The 20,383-nt window shown below is 41.7% G+C and overlaps 1 protein-coding gene across 1 annotated transcript in view; it reads left to right on the top strand.

Moving 5' to 3' along the window:
* The first annotated feature begins 292 nt into the window (after window positions 1-292).
* Window positions 293-20,383, top strand: part of ddhd1b (DDHD domain containing 1b) — a 35,744-nt gene continuing 15,653 nt past the window's right edge. Inside the window, exons 1-7 of the mRNA XM_042390543.1 lie at window positions 293-1,353; window positions 2,993-3,178; window positions 3,632-3,760; window positions 4,999-5,146; window positions 5,250-5,359; window positions 8,278-8,384; window positions 8,793-9,049. Coding sequence (XP_042246477.1) covers window positions 576-1,353; window positions 2,993-3,178; window positions 3,632-3,760; window positions 4,999-5,146; window positions 5,250-5,359; window positions 8,278-8,384; window positions 8,793-9,049 — 1,715 coding nt within the window. The 5' untranslated portion in view covers window positions 293-575. The remainder of the gene's footprint in view (window positions 1,354-2,992; window positions 3,179-3,631; window positions 3,761-4,998; window positions 5,147-5,249; window positions 5,360-8,277; window positions 8,385-8,792; window positions 9,050-20,383) is intronic.

The raw sequence follows: 20,383 nt of genomic DNA, 5'->3' as shown, positions 1-20,383 counted from the left end.
AAAAATACACAAACTTCAAAGAGCGCGATACAAGCGCAGCTTTTGAAAATTAAATGGTAGTAAATTGGAGTAGTAAAATACTTGAGTAGTAAAATATTTCAGAAATTGTGGTTTCACCCATTATATTTTATTCTTATGTGTGTGCTTTCTGCTGTATTACAAACAATTTAAATCCGTTTATGCCTGCCCGTCAATATGGAGTTTATTTTGAATGTTTGAACAGGAAGTTAAATTTGTCATTTTTAACTTGACGTCATTTAGAGCCTGAGTTTACCATCCTAGCTAGTACCGTTCACTGGTTATTCCAGCAGTAAGAAGGGGGGAAACGGGAGAGTGATCGGGAGTATGGACAGGCAGAAAAACGGGAGGAAATGTGTCGTTTAAATTGCCAGGGCTAATCTTTTAAAATCTGTAGCTAAAATGATAAGAAATATTGTCGGGGTCAGGGCAGTTCGGCATACAGATGTTACCAGCTGGAGAGAAAGCCGTTAGTCTGGCATAACGGTAGCTATAATAGTGAAGAAAGAAACATAACAGTGATATTTTTATTAGTCTATATCCATGTTTTTAGTCTAATGATTTGCGACAGAACCATGAGCAATATGAAGGATAAACCGACTATCCGCCAACAGAGCTCGGAGAATAACTCTGTCAGCAGTAGTGAATGGGATATGGCAAATGACGTGTTTGTGTCCGGCTACGACGAGAATCCGATGGGAGATAGTGTTGCCCGCGGGGAGAGGGACCCAATGCAGACCGACTTGGAGAGACACCTGCCGCTGTTACGGGGCGACTCGCACCGGTTATCCCAGGATGGCATGATGTTGGGCCTGGGTGGGGAGGAATATTCGGGCTCATCGTATCTGGACATCGAGCCAAACTACACCGAAAGTGACGGGAACGTCTCAACCAAGAAACGCATTCGGTCTAATAGCTCCCGGCACCGGGGTGAGGTCGTCACGGAGCTGGGACCAGAGGAGGTTCGGTGGTTTTACAAAGAGGACAAGCGGACGTGGAAGCCTTTCGTCGGACACGACTCTTTGAAAATCGAGATTGTCTATCTGAGATTCTGTGAGCAGAACCCCGACAAGGTTAAACGCCCCGTTGATCCGGTCGAGGCCGAGGGGAAGGAGACCGCCAAGTCCGGAGAGATCCAACCGGAGAGCGCGGCGGTGGACGGTGGAAGTGTCCGGGCGGAGCCGGCGATGCAGCGTGGCGGAGGGCAGTGGCGCTCAGCTTCAGAGGAGATTAAACATTCGGACATCAGTATCAGCGTGGAGGCAGTGTGTGTCAGAGGAGGGCTCTATGAAGTGGATATCAAGGAGAAGGAATGCTACCCTGTTTATTGGAACCGTGAGCATGCCAATGATTTATGTCCAAAATGATAAAACTGCTGCCATAACTGTTTCTAGTAACACCGCTACCAAGCCACTACTGCTACTGAATTAGAATAAAGTGTAGCATTAATGATATTAATAATTTTATAATAATACTGCTACCAATACCACCAGTACTGACATTACTTTCAACCACTAGAGATCAGCGAGATCAGCAATACCACTATTACAACTAGCATTGCTACTATACTGATACCACATCCAGCATGGCTACTAGTAGCTCACTGTCAATATGACTTTACTGTCAATGACTATTACAAATTTAATGCAATGCCCACTGTGTCTGCCGTGACCACTGCACTCGTCATTGCTGAAATTAGTCAGTCAGTTAATTAGTCATTTCATCATCAGACACAGACTAAGCAAACAATATGAAAACATCACATAATTATGTCATTATTTGTGACATTATTTAGGTCTGCAACTGAACCCTATTTTCATTATCAACAAACGTGAACTATTTCCAACAATAGTTTTATAAAATGTTTGAAAATTGTGAAATAATGATTCTTGCCCAAAGAGATCTTGTTTTGTCTGATCAATAGTCCAAACCCCAAAGCTTTACTTTAAACTTCATTTAACTTTACAATGATATTTCAAGCATTTTTTCTTGATAAAGTACTTTAACAAGCCATGGATTATCAAATGTTATTGATTCTGTTGATCAACTAATCAATTAATCGACTAATCATTTCAACACTGTTTTAAATATTAAGTTATTAATTCACTGTCAAAATAAAATATCCATCTTTGATCATGAAATTGTTCAGTTGCAGCTCCCTCATGTCACCGAGATTGCCTCAACTTTGACTAATTAAATAAAGGCTGCAACTAATGATTATTTTCATCATAGATTAGTCTTAGTTATTAGTCTGCTGATTCATTTCTTGATGATCAATCAATTGTTTAACCAATAAAATGTCAGAAATTACAAAAAAATACCCATCGTGATTTCCTAAAGCTTTGTGATTTACTCATTACTCACGTTGCTTCTGTGTCCAAAAACACGCCCAGACCCAAACATAGGCTATTCATTTAACTATCATAGAAGGTTAGAAAAACCACAGACATTTTTTGGCATTTTTGCTTAAGAAATCACTTAAATGAGATGATCTATTATTATAATAGCAGCTGAGTCATTTTCTGTTGATCATCTTATTGATAAACAGACTAATCAGTTCAGCTCTAAATGAAATTGTAATTACGCTCCTAAACACTACTATTGCAACAATTATTGCTACCTCTGCACTTACAGCTGACCATGATAAATGCATTATTTCATGTACAGTTTCTATGTTCCCAAATGTTTGTTTATTTACATAGAGGAAATGTGTTTCTGGTATACACACAAATATCTTTCCTTTTCTTCTTTTTTCACACACAGCTGCTATAATGTTGTTATACTGTATAGAGTACATCCAATGTGGCCTCTCCATCAGATTACATCTATTTATGATTCCTCTTTCATTGAAAAATGCTCAATGAAAGAGGGAGGTTGAACTTTTGATTTTGTACCAGAAAGACACATAAATTAAACAAACAAAGGCTGCACAACCCTTCAAATAGCGTGGCAAACATCATGTGCTGTCCCTTAGAGCAAGACCGTATTCCTGTGATGAGGGGTCAGTGGTTCATTGATGGAACATGGCTTCCTCTGGAGGAGGACGAGAGCGACCTCATCGAGCTGGAGCACCTCGCCCGTTTCCGGGGGCAACAGATGAGGGACACCTACGAGATGGAGGCGGTGACCACCACAGTGGACAGCAAGGACATTAAGGAATGTAAGACATTAAGGAATGTAAGACAGGGTGTGAAAGAAAGAAAGTAGACCTAGAAAGATGCATATGTGTACAGTATATTTGTGTGTGACGGACAAAGAAGATCAAAAGTGTGTGTAGAGTGTGTGAGTGTGTTATAGAGATTAGATTGACAGGTAAAAACAGAAGTAAAGAGAAAGGCAGGGAAAGGCTGCAGGTGCTGTGAAAGGGATGTGTGTGTAACTCTGCCATTCAGAACAAGGCCACAACACAGGTCAGGTGATGCTATTTTAGCTGACTCAAGCTGAACAAATAGGAAGCTCACCTGAGAGAAGAGGAGGCACTGAGTGTGTGTACAGTCAGACTTTTGTTTCACATGTTTCACACACACTCTACTCATACTCACAGGGAATGATGATTTAATTAAGCTGGATAAAGTGTGTCACTCGTTAATTAATGTGTGACTCTCTCTCCCAGCCATCCACAGTCTGAAGCTGAGCCGGAGTCATGTGGACTGGCACAGTGTGGACGAGGTGTACCTGTACAGCGATGCCACGACCTCCAAGATTGCACGCACTGTCACTCAGAAACTGGGCTTCTCTAAAGGTACATGGATAAATGTACGGAAGTGTACACAAGAGAAAAGATTGGATCATGGGGAGTCTTGCTCAGCCAATCAGTTCCCTGAGAAAATCTACAGAGACTTTGACCTGGTGAACCATGCTGACATGTTGTACAATGGGACTGAGACACAAAGTCAAGGGTCACCAAAGGACTACACTATAAGAGCACTGTAGACAAATAAGATAAAGAAGTATGGTATGGTCAGAAGAACAAACAACATCTGACTGGTCAAGGTCAAAAATTAGATAAATTATCTGGCAATTTATAAAATATTGGATTAAAATATGGTTGTTTATTGCTATTTTTAATGTACTCAATGGCCATACTGCTAGCCAAACTGGACTAGTTACAGATTCTGAGCTGAAAAACTCACCCAAATTACAAAAAAAGTAATTTGTGGTGCTCTGTGAACTACACTGTGAACTGCACTGTGAACAGTCTTCATTGGAACTACTTTCTACCAAAGAAATAGCCCCTATGAAGAATATTAACAACATTTGACAACACAATCCCAGCTCACTGTCCACCTACCAATTTCATCCTGTGCTTTGAACTGTATCATATGTTTATCAGCGGTGTGAGTTGGTTTAGTTGTCATGGAGATGGATGTGTTGGCATGCAAGCTCAGTAACTGCTATGATTTCTTCCATGACACTTTTAGAATTCCTCTTGAAATCAACAGTGACAGTTAAAAATCTGTAACAACTGCTGTTAAACTCAACACAATATATTAAACTAAACTAGCTTCTAAACTCTCTATTTTCTCTAAAAAGAGCTCCAGATTATCGGGGCATGTAGTATGCTGATCGCTTGTTCACCAACTGATAAAACAGTAGACCATAAAAATGAGTATACAGCACATACTGTGTGAAGTAAGTATGTAGGATGAAACTGGGACACAGGTACTTTCTGGAGAGAGACGCCATTGGTAAATTTTTCAGATGTCATGCATCACCACTGTGAGCAGTCCAAACTGAATTTCATTCCCCTCCATTGTGTTGTGGTGGAGGCAGAAATCTCTGAGACAGATACCTCCAAACCTGGACCAATAAAACCAAAACTATCTACATGTTGTTTTGTACTTTGAGTGAACTGACCCTTTAATAAATCTTGAGCAGCTTTGTTAAATGGCAGAAATTTAGATCAGTCATCAGTGACTTCAGACACACTGCTGTGGATCACATCACCTCAATTAGTGATGTGTCCTCTTGTGTCCCCAGCCTCCAGCAGTGGGACCCGTCTCCATCGGGGGTACGTGGAGGAGGCAGCACCTGAAGACACCCCACCTGAAACTACCCACATTGTGTTTGTGGTGCACGGCATCGGCCAGAAGATGGACCAAGGCCGCATTATCAGGAACACCAGCATGTGAGTTAACTTTAGCTGTTCAGTGGTAGCAGCGGTAGCACAAAAGATCGAATTGAATCAGAATCATTCTGAGAATAATCGTTTTGTCTCGGCTGGTGTGCAGGATGAGAGATGCTGCCAGAAAGATGGAGGAGAAACACTTCTCTGATCGCACCACAGAGCATGTAGAGTTCCTTCCTGTAGAGTGGAGGTCAAAGCTCGCTCTCGATGGAGGTATGCTTCACCACTGCTCACAGCCATCCAAAACAAAAGCTGTCCTTTTGCAGGAAAACTGTAATGGCATTATGTGTTCCACCTTAAGACTGTGTGTAATAATGACATTATTCTGTACTGATCCACCTGTCCACCTTTTAAAACAGAGAGATTGTAACTGAGATTAATTCAGTATTTGTCACAGTTGTGAGTATGAGGCAAACAGGAGGAGGACCCAAACACAGACACCAAGGCAGGATAGTTAAATGAAAGGTGCTTTAATAATCTAAAATCCAAAAACGGAAGTCTAAGCAGGCAGCAAGTCCAGAGGGCAAGGCAGGCAGGCAGGTCAAAAACAGATAATAGGTAAATCAATCAATCAATCAATCAGTCAATCAATCAATCAATCAATCAATCTGACTTTATTTGTAAAGCACTTTCCATACAAACAAATATAACACAAAGTGCTTTTGTTTTATCATGCTTCACACGATAAAACAGGACCCTCCCCATCCACACACAAAGAGATAAATGGCTTTGTAATTAATAATGCATCAATAATAACAGCACTCAATAAAAACAGGAACTGAGGAAACGCTATTATAAATCTCAGGCAGGATTAGAAATTGATAAAAACTAAAAAAAAAAATAAATAAATAAAAACTCCACACAGTAGATAAAAAGTAAATGAATGGTTAAGAGCACAAGATAAAATGATAAAATACTAAAAGAGAGGAGATATATTGAAGTAAGTAAAACCAGAAATAAAAGGTAGGGTATTAGAAAACAATCCAGAAAGTAAAAAATAAAATGAAATGATATACCAAGAAGTAAAACAGACTAAAATACACAAATAAATAGACAAATAAATAAATAAAGTTAAAGTTTGCTTTTAAAAATATTAACATTCTCTGCTACCCTCAGGTCTTCAGGAAGGCTGTTCCAGAGACAAGGACCATAGGAATGAAAGGATGCCTAACTGTGGGTTTTTGTTATGACTTAATTGATAATCAAAAGGCCACTACCAGAAGACCTGAGGGTTCTAGAGGGTTCATAGGCTAAAATCTGATAAATAGGTAAGCCCAAGACCATTAAGAGCTTTATAATCCAATAAAAGGATCAATTCTGAAGCAAACAGGTAGCCAGTGCAGAAACTTTAAAATCGGTGTAATGTGTACTGTCTTTCTGGTCCTGGTCAACACATGTGCAGCAGAGTTTTGAAGTAATTGTAATTGAGCTATATTCTTTTTAGGGAGACCAGATAGTAGAGCATTACAATAGTCAGTCCTGCAGGTAATAAAGGCATGCATTAGTCCCTTTGTATTGGCTTGAGAAAGAAATGGCCGCACTCTGGCAATGTTATTAAGATGATAAAATGCATTCTTAGTTATGTTTCTAATGTGAGGCTAAAAACGAAGATCTGAATCAAAGATAAAGGTTTTTTACTTGTTGACGACCGGGGTGTAATGCCAGTGCTTGCAGTTTCACATTGAGTTTGTCTCTCTGAGCTTCTGTACCAATATCCAATACATCAGTTTTGTCCTGATTGAGCTGTAGAAAATTATCTGCCATCCATAACTTGATATCTAAGATACAGCTAAAAAGGACATCTATTGGCTCTGAGTCATCAGGAGACACAGCAATGTAAAGCTGTGTGTCATCAGCATAACTATGGAAATTTATGCCATACCTCTTGATGATGTTTCCAAAAACCACAGGTAGCAGAATACAAATGGATAACCAGAAACAAGGGAACAGGAAACAGGTACAGGATAACGAGAACAAAATCAGGAACAGGTAGGCTACAGGTGGCTGGAATGCAAGTGTACCACATGACAACCCAACTAACTGGTAAAGAGTGAACAATCTGGACAGGTATATATACGAGTGATTAGGCAGAATGGGGGATAGGTGAGCCGGTGGGTGTGCGAATCAGGAGAGCGTGTCCGGGGGCATTTTGTGGACAGGTGGAGAATGGCAGGGAATGGAAATGCAGAGGCCTGGGGAAATGGGAATATGGCTAAAGGCGGGGACAGGTAAAGACCAAATGCCATCGTAACCACGGTGACCATGTGGCACATAAACATTAAGGTTTCTGCCCACAATGTAATTGAATTCAGGAAACATACAATATACAACATACAATATTTCTTTCAATGAAATGGAAGCTAGAAAATTGATAAACATTTGACCATGTTATTAATCCCGCTAGTTAACCTTCCAGTGTTCAATACAGAAGTGTTGGTGAGAATGTAAAAGAAACTTTAAAGTCTTTTCCAATTGTGGGACTAAAAATGTTGACGTGGGACTAGAGAAAAGGTCAAAGGGTCATAAAAATGAAATGGGCTACTGGTTAGATAATAAGATGTGTGGGTACAAAGCATAGACTATAAAAAATATGGACGTAGCCACCATGATGTCACCCATTGGTTTCTGAAGAGCGATTTTGAAGCTCAAAGTCGGCGGCTTTTTTGGCACTTCTGCATTGGCTTCATTTTTCAGCCCTGGAGGTTGCCGCTTGGTACAAAGAGGTTAACTAAAACACTGATTTTCAGCTAATTTCACTGAAATCTGGCAATTAGTTTTTTGTGATAAATTGTCATGGACAAAGGGGGTTGGTCAAGGAAACATTTTGACTGAACAGAGGTGCTTGATGTAATATCCGAGGGTCATCACAGTCATTAGGACCCATCCTCTGAGGACTGTGACTGTGGATTCCAAATTTCATGGCCAGCAGTTGTCAGGACATAGCTCATACTGGACCAAACTGTTGGACAGATGAACAGTTTGCAGCTATTGACATTCAACATCTGCCTATTATCAGTGTAAAACATTAACATACTGTATGTGTTTAATAGCAGATCAGAATCAATGCTTTTCACTGGAACATAAATCCAATATCCAACAGCTGTGTTTGATGTATTCATGTGTTCTTGCAGACACGGTGGACTCCATCACTCCAGACAAAGTGCGAGGTCTCAGAGACATGTTGAACAGCAGCGCCATGGACATCATGTACTACACCAGTCCTCTGTACAGAGACGAGGTGAGACTATGATATAGAATTTTTTTTTTTTAACATACACATCCAGCCTTAAGTTCAGCCTTGTTCTGTCTCCTCACATCTGTGTTGCTGCGGTTTGTATCTCTGTCACCCTGCTGGTAGTTAGTCCCATGACTGTGTATTAACTCCTGTCAGACACAATTTAATTTAATTATGATCCACTGCCAGTCTGTGAAATAACAGAATATTTATTGAGACTCTGAAGCGTTAAACATGACCAAATATTTTCAAATCGTATTGACAAAATAATGTGTGTTATTATAAGTACACAATAATATTAATATTTATACATTAACACAAAATTAAAATTGATATATATTAATTATATACTGTGTATACAGTATATCCTAAGCATATATGCACACTGTGTGTTTGTGTGTGTGTGTGTAGATTAACAGGGGTCTGACTCTGGAGCTGAACCGTCTGTACTCGCTCTTCTGCTCGCGGAATCCAGACTTTGAGAAAAATGGGAAGGTGTCCATCGTGTCACACTCGCTAGGCTGTGTCATCACCTTCGACATCATGACTGGCTGGGACCCCGTGCGCTTTCATCATCAAGAAGTGCCGGACTTCGAAGAAACGAAGGCCTGCTGGCCGAGTGATGAAGAGCGCCACCTTCAGGAACAGCTGAGACTGACACGCCTCAGGTACTGCACAGATTGTTAGTTTGGTCCGTGTCCATGTTAAGAGTCCACATCTGTTAAGGGAAGAAACTGTTACTGAATGTATAAAGGCTGCAAGTAACGATTATTTTCATTATCAATTAATCTGTCAATTATTTCTTAACTGTTTAGTCAAGGAAATGCAAAGAAATGGTGAAAAAATGGCATTCACAGTTTCTCAGAGCCAACAGTTCTATTTCGTATAGGCTTCGTCCTCTAAGAGCTGTTGGTGTTTGGTTCATCCGCGCAGTCATGACGATTTTCTTTTGAGCCACTGTACATTGTACAGTTGTCCTTCTCACGTCCTCATCTGTGGTATATGACGGCAGCTGGGCTGACCAGGAGGATTGGTCACCGGAGGCAAAGCTAGACCTCTTCACCTGCGAGTTTCCCGCTGTGGCCTTGCTTCACGGAGCTCCAGGTTATCATGGAGGCAGCGTTTTCTGACCCCAGAAAACTGAGTCGCCTCACAAACACCAGGGTCAGTGGCAATGATGGGACATGGGGAACGGATGTCCCAATCCAGCTGAGCAAAGGAAATACAACGGCCCTTTTCAGGGCCACCCACTTTCCTCTAAAGAGTAGTTTCCTCTCAGTCAGTCAGGCTTTTGCCCCCTCTGAGCATTTTCCGGCTTTTTCCACTCAGATACATGTTCCCTACACACAGAGGCTTGCTGCCACACACACACACACAGTGCAGCAGGCGCAGTCCAGACACCTCCTCACATTTTCACGAGTAGGGATGAATCCCCATCTCGAATGTGCATTGCTGACCATAAACAATTAACACCCACCTCCCACCTGTTCAGACTCAAGGTTTGAACACACGGAGCTGAATGCTGACTCTGTCATGCATTTTCAGCACCAAGGCCAGAGCCAGCCGTTGGGCTCTGGTGAACAAGCACTCAGTTCACACAGCAGCGGAGAGGGCTTTGCACTGGTTGGTAACTATGTCAACAGACCCTCCACTGATACACCTTTTTGACCAAGGCAGTTCGAAGGCCGGTTTGGAACCAGTGCCTAATCTCTAACCAGTTCTTCGCTTTTCAACAGCCAAAGAACCAGCTCTCAGCCAAGATACTGGTTTCAGAGTGGCACCAACTCTTTGCTGGTCTAGAAGTTAAAACCAAGATTATCGTGACCAACCAAAACCAAATATCCACCATTGTGGCGGAGATTTTGAGCCAGGCTAAAAGCTGTTAATGTGTTACTTCATTAAGTTTTAATATTTTTTCAGGCAATAAATTAACCATTTAGATTCCTAATGTGGTCAGTTTATCCAAATAACACCTGTTTGGAAATTTGCTGACTACGTTTTCGGAGATGTGAGGAGCTGCCCAAGACGGCCATCAGTCACAGTCATGTGACTGCATCACATCCATCTTTTGTGTGGATTACATTAATAAATTACTCTTACTGGCTTTTTACTTGCATAGCTTTTATTGCACTTGCAGTATTGTGACGAGTGTAGTTGTCGCTGTCTGTCTCTCCTCTGATTTGCTCTGTGTGTGTGGAGCCAGAGGGGCTGAGCCCCACCCATGGTCAAACACAGAGCAGAGGAAAGAAATAGCACAACCATAAATGACAGCAAAAAGCAGTGGAGACTCTCACGCTGAGCTGAAAAGAAATGAGTGCATAAATTAGGTAAATAACTTAAATAAATATAGTCTCTACTGCATTTTGCTGTCATTTATGGTCGTATGTAATTGTTGTGTTTTAAGTTCTTTTTATGGTGGGTGACAAACAGTGTTATGGTGCCACCTTCTATGTCGGAGTGTGAAGTCCTTGAAGTTAGTGTTGCTAGAAAACTGGAGGCGTGTAGAATTACTAAATGACTTGGCTTACTAGCCCATGGAAAAGCAAGCTGGTTCTTAGAAGATTCAGTAGTTGAATCAACTGCGAACTGGCACCAGTCCAGCACCAGGTTCCAGTTGGTGAAAAGGTGGTAAGACATGCGCGTGACCACTTTCAGAGCACAGCTCAGCATGCTATGAACGCACGGATGTCAAGGCTAATCACAAAGGGCTACACATTTCAGTTCGCCAGTCTTCCCCCCATTTACCAGTGTGGTGGAAATGGTCATGTCATCTCAGATGGAGATAATGGCCTTGACGTCAGAGTTGGCAGAGCTTCCAGAAAAGCTATTTCCCGGGTTCTTCCAGGTGAGGAGAACGAGGGGTTTTATTCCCACCATTTTCTTATACCAAAGAAGACAGGAGAAAGGAGGCCAATTTTGGACCTATTTCTATTCAACTGTTGCATAATGAAACGACCATTTTACATGCAGACCATCAGACATTTGCTGGAGTATGTGCATCCTGGTGATTGGTTCACATCCATTGACCTGAGAGATACTTATTTTCACGTGCCAATCATTCCTAGGCACAGAAAATTGCCCTGTGCTGCAGGGTGCTGTTTTACCTGGACGACCTGATCATTATGGCCCCCTCCCAGGAGTGAGCTGCACTCCACACAGTGGCACTCGTCCAACACCTGTCAACAGTGGGTTTTGCCACAAATTGGCAGAAGAGCTCCCCGTTTCCCACGCAGTTAATAATTATCTGGGTGTGCACATGGACTCTGCCACCATGAGTGCAAAGCTGTCCCCAGCCAGGCTGGAAGCACTAAACTCTCTACTGTCACCATTGCACCTCACAAACTGGTGATGGCGCTATCTGTGATGTGTCTGCTGAGCATGATGTCTGCAAGTCATGTGGTTGTCCCCTTGGGACTCCCCCACATGAGGAAAATTCAGAGATGGTTCAGCCCCCTGCATCTTGACCCAATGCCGCACAAAAGACACATGCTGACTATTCCTCCCTCACTCAATCAGATCTGGTGTACTGGAAAACCCTCCATGTTCTGTCAGTGGGGGTTCCCCTCAGGAGAACTATGTCACACATATTAGTCTACAGGGATGCATCTCTCTCTGGCTGGGGAGGGATGTGCAAATTTCAAGTTGCTGGAGGGAGGTGGAAGAAGCCTCTGTCTCTCCACATACACTGTCTGGAGCTGTCCACGGTCCTGAAAGTGTAAAATACTTTGCTCAGCTACTGACAAGCAGACATATTTTAGTGAGAACAGACAACATGATGGCAGCAGTGTACATCAACCACCAGCGCAGCTTATGCTCAGCTCGGCTGCTGGAAATAGCCAGGAGCGTCCTGCTGTGGTCTCACAAACACCTGCTCTTTGTCAAGACTTGATGTCTTGCTGAGGTCCCTCCCACAATGAGTGGAGTCCTTGTTTAGATGTTGTGCTACAAATTCGGAAAGGCGGAGGTGGATCTGTTCGCTTCACGAGAGAATGTGCAATGCACACCGTGGTTCTCCATGAATGCACGAGATTTATGGAGGACCACAAAGGTCATGTAAATAGTAATTAAGCATTTCATAATTAATCACTATTTGTACAATTAAAAAGAGGAATTATAAAAAGAATTTACAAATGAATTGTATGAATTAACAGTGAACAATAACAATGAATTATGAATACACCTTTTAATCAGGCATTTAAAAGGGCATTTCCCTTTCCCATTTCTATTTGCATTTCCATTTCCCCACTGCTTTTCCTATTCCTATTAGCTATTGGATTTGCTGAGTCATTTAACCTCTCCTTTTAGCCTTTCCATGACACTTTAGGTCCCTGTGCTGCTGAAACAATGCAAATCAGTCTCCCCTGGAAGCCCCCCCTCCTGTCAGTGGCTCTTGGCCTTCAAAATAAAAGCTTTGTTGAGTCTAATCAATACAGGCTGTCACGGTATGTCGGTGGTTTGAGTGTTTGTAGTGATTTATTCTATTGTTGTGTTCACACCAAATGCGAAGCGAATTTTTAGGGTGATGAGATGTATGTAAAGACCGCGGGTGACACGAATGATTTTCCTCTTTTGCGTATACGCATGAGTTGAAAATATTCAGCTTGAGCAAAAATTTTGCATCTATCTATCAATCAATCAACCAATCAATCAATTTTTATTTATTTAGCGCCAAATCACAACAAAAGTCATCTCAGGGCACTTTTCACATAGAGCAGGTCGAGACTGTACTCTTTAATTTACAGAGACACAGCAATTCCCCCATGAGCAGCACTTGGCGACAGCAGTAAGGAAATACACCCCTATATCACGTAGAAACCTCAAGCAGAACCCGGCTCTTGGTGGGCGGCCATCTGCAGCCATAGCCGGGGAAGGACACCAACAGGACTGCAAAGGACTGCAAAGGCTCCGGGGAAACTCCGGGGAAGAAGCCTAGTAGCATGCATTAATGGTACATGAATGCAGGAGCTCAGTGCATCATGGGAAGTTCCCCGGCAGTCTAGGCCTATAGCAGCATAACTAAGGGCTGATCCAAGGTGAGCCTGGCCGGCCCTAACTATAAGCTTTATCAAAAAGTAAAGTTTTAAGCCTACTCTTAAATGTAGAGAGGGCCTGCCCCCCCGGACCGAATCTGGAAGATAGTTCCACAGGAGAGGAGCCTGATAGCTGAAGGCTCTGCCTCCCATTCTACTTTTAAAGACTGTAGGAACCACTAGTAAGCCTGAATTCAGACTTTTTACAAATCTGCATCATGATGTAATTATTTTGGCATCTTTTTGATTCATTTATTGCAATTAAAGCATAGCAAAGCATCCAAGTATATTTTGGGTTCATACCACTGTAAGGTCTGTAGTTGTTGTCTGGGAAATGTAGTAAATAAATAGACTTTTGGGGGGAGTTGTGTGTGTCAGATTAATTCAGTTTATCACAGCAGAACGAACAGAGAAGAGTTGATAATGTATATCTCAGTGTTTACAGATAAGTGTCAGTATGACTGTTGTTATCAGGAAGACTGAGCTGGTAGGCAGGCTGAGCTTCAGTAACATCACTGGCTGGCTCCCATTGTCCAGGTGGGGACTAGTTGTGCCTGCCATTGCTCGCTGGCTGTTTGGGGCGAATAAGCACAAATGATCCCGCGGCCAAACTTGTGTGAATAAAAACAAATGTTCCTGCGTTCAAACTTGCGCGAGTAACACAAAAACTTGCTTCGCTTTTGGTGTGAACACAGCATTACAAATGTAGGCAGGCTATTTTGTATGTACGTAAATAACATATGTCTATAATGATTAGTGCCAATCACCAACTCGTAATCTGAAATGGAGTGGAGATGTTAGCTAGCTAACGCTAGCTTTCCTGAATTTGCTGGTTCGTCTCAGTAACTTACAGAACAAACACTACCATGATGTCAGATACTGGCATCATAACTCTCTGGAAGGCCACGGAGAGTTTGCCAAGTGCTGGGAGCAACAAGTGCAAATCTACAAGCTGCTGTTGGGATAACATGCATCGTTACCTCAGTAAAGGTGAGTTAGCCCAGCTGTTAGCATTGCCCCTGTGTACCTTCACATTACTCAGCTAACTCTGATATCTAACTGAAGTCACCCTATCATGAGATGTTTGTCAACAGTTTAATAAGCATGAACTCAAGGCTCAAAGTAGAACATGCTGTGCCAGTCCATACAAGCCTCCTGGATGGCGCTGTGTTTTGTTGTGAAGCCCACTTTCTGTCAGACACTCTGCCACAGGATGTGAACCTCAGCAGGACTTCAGGTGGTGTACAGAAAGGCAGCAACATGCATATTGAAGACTGTTGTTGTCGAGCAATGACTAAACAGGGATGCATGAGCTGAGGCAAGGGACAAACAAGTGTAACAAGAAAAAGTGTTCATGATATAAAAGAACGAATGAAAACACACACATGACAATACACTAACTCTGAGTTGATCATATAACTCCACAGACTACCACTGTGGTGACTACAAAAATTAAACATAATCTGCTTCAGTTTCATAATACCTCAGTGCACAATCTTGAAACGAGTTCATGCTTTAAACTGTTGACAAATGTCTCATGATAGCGTGACTTCAGCCAGATATCAAAGTTAGCTGAGTAACGTGAACTTACAGAGGGGCAATGCTAACAGCTGGGCTAACTCACCTTTACTGAGGTAACGGTGTGTGTTGTCTTGGCCACAGCTTGTAGATTTGCACTTGTTGTTCCCAGCACTTCACAGCACAAACTCTCCGTGGCCTTCCAGAGAGTTATGATGCTGGTATTTGACATCATGTCAGTGTTTGTTCTGTAAGTTACTGAGACGAACAGGCAGATTCAGGAGAGCCAATGTTAGCTAGCTAACCTCTCTGCTCTGTTTCAGAGTACAAGTTGGTGATTGGCGCTAATTATCAATTAGACATATGTTATCTACATATATACAACATAGCCAGCCTACATTTGTAAGAATAAAACCTGAGTATCACTACAAACACTCAAACCACCAACATAGTGTGACAGACTGAGACTCAACAGAGCTTTTATTTTGAAGACCAGGAGCTGCTTACAGGAGGGGGGGCTTCTGGGGGAGATTGATTTGCATTGTTTCAGCACAGCAGGGACCTAAAGTGTCATGGAAAGGTTAAATGCAGAGGTTAAATGACTCAGCAAATCCAATAGGTAATATGAAAAGGAAAAGCAGTGGGGAAATGCAAATGGAAAAGGAATTGCCCTTTTAAATGCCTGATTAAAGGCTGTATTCTTAATTCAGTTTACGAGTTCATTTGTTTATTTCTTTTTTAAAAACTACATTTTCAAATAGATTATGAAATTAATTTTTTTATTTAGGAATTCATTAATGTATTTTTAAATGATGTTTTTATTGACTATTTTAAAGTTGTTTTTGTAAATCCCTTTTTAATTTGTACAATTTATTGATGGATAATTATTTCATTTGTAAATTCTTTTTATAATTCCTCTTTTTAGTTGTACAATTAGTTATTAATTAATGAAATGCTTTATTACTATTTCCGTGCCCCTTGTGGTCCTCCAAAGAGATGACCCTCTACTGGGACCGGATGCCTTCTCTCACCGGCCCTGGCCCAGAGCTTCTCTTAACGCATTTCTCCTGGTTCCCCTGAATCCAGCATTCATTCTGGTGGCCACAGAACGTACAAGCGCGTCATGTTTCCCAGTCATGGTACAACTGCTGGTGGGGAGGCTGTGGCAGCTCCCATGGTGCAGAGATCCACTGTCATAGCTGCACAGTATGATCCTTCACCTCCTGGTGTTAGGCAATGGCTGTGGGCTTAGGCCCTGAACCAGAGCTTCTCGAAAGGTGAGGACTGCCTGCCGCCTGCAGTGGTATGCACTATCCAGGGGGCTACTACAGCCGCTTTTCAGGTCCGCTTTTCAACACTGGTGCATGGAAAGAGGCTCAGATCCCACGTTGTGTCCTCTGCCCCTCATGCTGACCTATCTCCAGACACTGGTAGATGGCTTTGGAGAGAGATCTGTTTTTGCGCATCCTTTGATTAAGCATTTTCTGAAAGGAGTCAGATGATAGAGAGCTGTTATGAGCTCTTTGGCACCTCAGTGGGATGTACACATAGTGCTGTGAGCTATGGGGAAACCCCCATCCGAGTCAATAGACAAAATCTCAGTGCTCCTCTTAGCCCTGACTTCGGCTAAGAGAGTGAGTGACATATGTGTGTTATCAGTCTCGCTGTCTTGTCTTACTATCAGGGAAGACGAGAGCGTGACTACTTTACAGCCAAATCCCTCTTTTACACATAAGAGCATAAACAACATCTCAAGGGTTATCTCTCTGGAGGCCTTTTCCCCCCCCGCCTCACAACAGTGAAGAGGAGGTGTCTCACCAACTCTGTCTGCCGTGCACTTTGTCTCATTATGTTCTGTGCATGACTAACATCAGACAGATGCAACAAGTGTTCATCCACTACAAAGGACACTCACAGGGTATGTCCCTGTCAAAACAGCGTCTGTCTCACTGGCTGTGTGATGCTCCGCAGGGCATCTGTGCTCACTCCACGAGAGCTGTATCCTCATCCACAGCCCTCCTCAGAGGGATGACAGTGGCAGACAACTGTGTAGCGGCATGTCGGGCCTCTCCGTGCCCCTTCATCCGTTTCTATCTACGTGATGTATCTGAGTCCTCCCTTGCTCACTCAGTTTTAAATGTATGACGGCCATTACGGTGTGTAATTAACGTCCCACTCTCCTGCAGTGGCAGGTATGTTGTGTGAAGGGAGCATAATTTTCAGTCTGTTTTTCCACACAGGGCCTGACATGGTTAATGACTATGACACAGCCCATATCTCCCTGCCTTATACTGTCTTCACACATATTGGGTTGTAAACTGGTGTATGTTATCTGCTTGTTGGCCTTGGTGTCACAATGGGCCATTGACTACATCAGCTTTGCCCACAGCAACAGCTTTTATAAGATGAAGCCTATATGAAATGGAACTTTAGTTACCTAACTCCAGATTCTATGAGTATAGGTGTAGTCCTCTAAGATCCAGGCCCCCCCTGCTCCACCGGCATTAGGTATTAACCTTTATGGGCCTTGACAGTATTAAATACCATAGATGAGGACTTGAGAGGGGCAACTGTTAAGTGTAAGTGGCGCGAAAGAAAATCTTCACATCTGTGCATGCATGTGGGGATGAACCCAACAGCTACGCCTATACTCAGAATTACAATACGTAACTAACGTGATGTCTTCACTTTGCTTGTTTTGTCTGACTAACAATTTAAATGAATTTAATGTCATATATGACAAAGAAAAACAGCTAATCATCACATTTGATAAGCTGGAACCACAAAATGTTTTTTTCTTGAAAAATGACTGAAACAGTTAATTGGTGAGCACAATATCTGCAGATTCATTTTCTTTTGAACGATCAGTCGAATAATCATTATGACTAGAATATTCTGAGGTACTGCTAATCCCTTTATTTTGTGAGCAGAGGTCATATTTACCAGCAAGTTTGCTTTTTCTGAACCCTTATGTGGACAAAGATACCATATTGAGGTCAGCTCCAGTCAAACTATCAGAACAGTCAGAATTCAATTGTCACTCCTAGTGGAAGACATTTTATGTTGGCATGTCATGTCACCTCTCTGCATTTTTGATAAAAAGCCTTGAGTGAGGAGAGGCCTTTTTAAACCTTTCTGCCACAGCAGATCCACACTGACATCCTTTCTATGGGTATGCAAAAATATGAGGAATGGAGGAATCTATATAGGAAAGCACTGAATCAGTTTAAGGGTAAACTTAGAAGCACTGGAAATTTAAACATGTAAACCTATGTTTACATGTGACATACTGTGCAAAGCATTTGAAGTGTAAAGGCAACAGAGGAATCCCAAAGCTTTGAACTGTGTTTTTTAAAAAGATGAGCCATAGGTGAACTGAAAAAAAAAATAGAGCAGCTTCATCACAGAGCAACAACATGAGACTGCTGAACAAGAGAATATTGAATGCTGACAGAGCATCAGTACAGGTGAGGCGAGACTGAGATGAGACATATTTGTGTGTATATTTCACTGTGTGTATTTGAAAAAAAGAGGAGAATGACGAGTTCATTTAATGATGCCCAAAAGCTGTAGAGTTACACGTTAAGTAAGTAAGTAAATTGAGTAAAAGTTTATTTGTATAGCACCTTTCACAGACACAAAATCACAAAGTGCTTTACATTAAATGATACACTATTAAAGGTAATATTAAAAATAGCAATGACAACAAACAGCGCAGGGCAGACAAGTTAAAATCACAGCAACAACAAACCAATGAGGACAGGGACACATAAACAAGTACAGAAGTTTGAAACACAGACGAGGAAATAAACCAATAAAAAGCCATAAATAAAGTGGAGCAGCTATTTATAACCATTTTTATTCAGACAGGCTTTTGGTTGGCCTGTCTGAATAAAAATGTTTCAGCTGTTTCATAAAGATGTCACAGGAGTCTAGGGATTGCAAAGATAAGGGTAGAGCATTCCATAGATTGGGTGCAGCAGCTTGAAAAGCACGCTCACTTCGGGTTTTATAGTGGGTTTGAGGGACAGCCAGTCATTTTTGTTCAGAAGATCTAAGAGTGTGATTAGGCGTTTAAGGGAGGAGGAGGTCTACAATATACTGGGGTGTTTGACCATGCAAAGCTCAAAAGGTTTGCAGTATTTTAAAACAGATGTGAAATCTAATTGGAAGCCAGTGCAGAGAGCATAAAATTGGCATGATATGTCATCTCTTGTTATTTCTAGTTAAAAGCCGAGCAGCTGCATTTTGGACAGTTTGGAGACAATTCAAAGAAGTTTGATTTAAACAGGTAAAAAGAGTGTTACAATAATCTAAACGAGAAGAAATAAAAGCCTGAATAATCATCTCCATCTCAACCTTGGTCACCACAGATCTTTATTTAGCAATGTTCCTCAATTAGAAAAAGCATGAGCGCAGAAGCTGGCTGACATAATTATCAAAGACTCAATGACCCCATATACTGCTTGATGTTTGGAATAAAATTTTCAGGAGCAATTATAAGAGCTTCTGTCTTATTGACATTTAACTGAAGGCAGTTCATTTAAAATTGATAATTGGTTGCTCTCATCAGGTTTAAAAGGGCAATACAACTGAATATCGTTGGCATAGAAATGATAAGAGATGCTGCTATAACGGCTAATAATCTGTCCAAATGTTGTTGGTGACCTTAAGTAGAGCTGTTTCTGTTGAATGCAGTTTATGATAACAGTTATAAGCTGTTTGGCAACAGCTTTTTCCAGCAGTTTGGACACAACTGCTTAGATATAGGCCTATAATTCATTGGGAGGGTGAGGTAATTTTTTTTTTCAGCAAAGGCTGAACTATAGCATGTTTAAGGGACAGAGCCAGTTGAAAGGGAGCGATTAATCATGGCTACAATAGCGGAGCCAATTGAACAAAAAAAAACAAAAAAACATTTAAAAACAAGGATAAGGGAAGAATGTCAAGGGGGGCAGATGAAGGCTTAATTTTGTGCAACAATTTAGTGATGTCCTCTAAGGAAACAGGAAAAAAGGAGTTCAGGATTGAAGAGCAGGAAACACCAATGGTATGATGGTTTGATGATGGGGGGATATTTACTCTGATATCACTGACTTTGTCCACAAAACATTTAAGAAGGTTATTGCAATCAGTGTTAGAGAAGACAGGCACTTGTGGAGTGGTAGGAGAGACAATAGTGTCTATAGTCATCATTTCATTCAAATGGATTCAAATGGACCTCTAGTTTGGTGGCTTTCCATGAGCGCTCTGTCTTCCTACATTTTCACCTAAAACTGCAGATTGACTCATTAATCCATAGTGAGGATTTGACAGAGGAGATTTGTCTAGATTTAAAAGGAGCCACTATATCCAATACAGAGGACCAAGGTCTCCACATCATTACAGTTTGATAGCACATCAGGGTCAAATAAAGCTGTGAGGTTTTCAGCTGTGCTCTGGTTAAATATGTGC

This window comes from Thunnus maccoyii, chromosome 17, assembly GCF_910596095.1.
Source record: "Thunnus maccoyii chromosome 17, fThuMac1.1, whole genome shotgun sequence".
In the NCBI taxonomy this organism is placed as follows: Eukaryota; Metazoa; Chordata; class Actinopteri; order Scombriformes; family Scombridae; genus Thunnus; species Thunnus maccoyii.
Note: the sequence above shows the minus strand (reverse complement) of the source record. Positions and strands in the feature narration are given on the sequence as shown.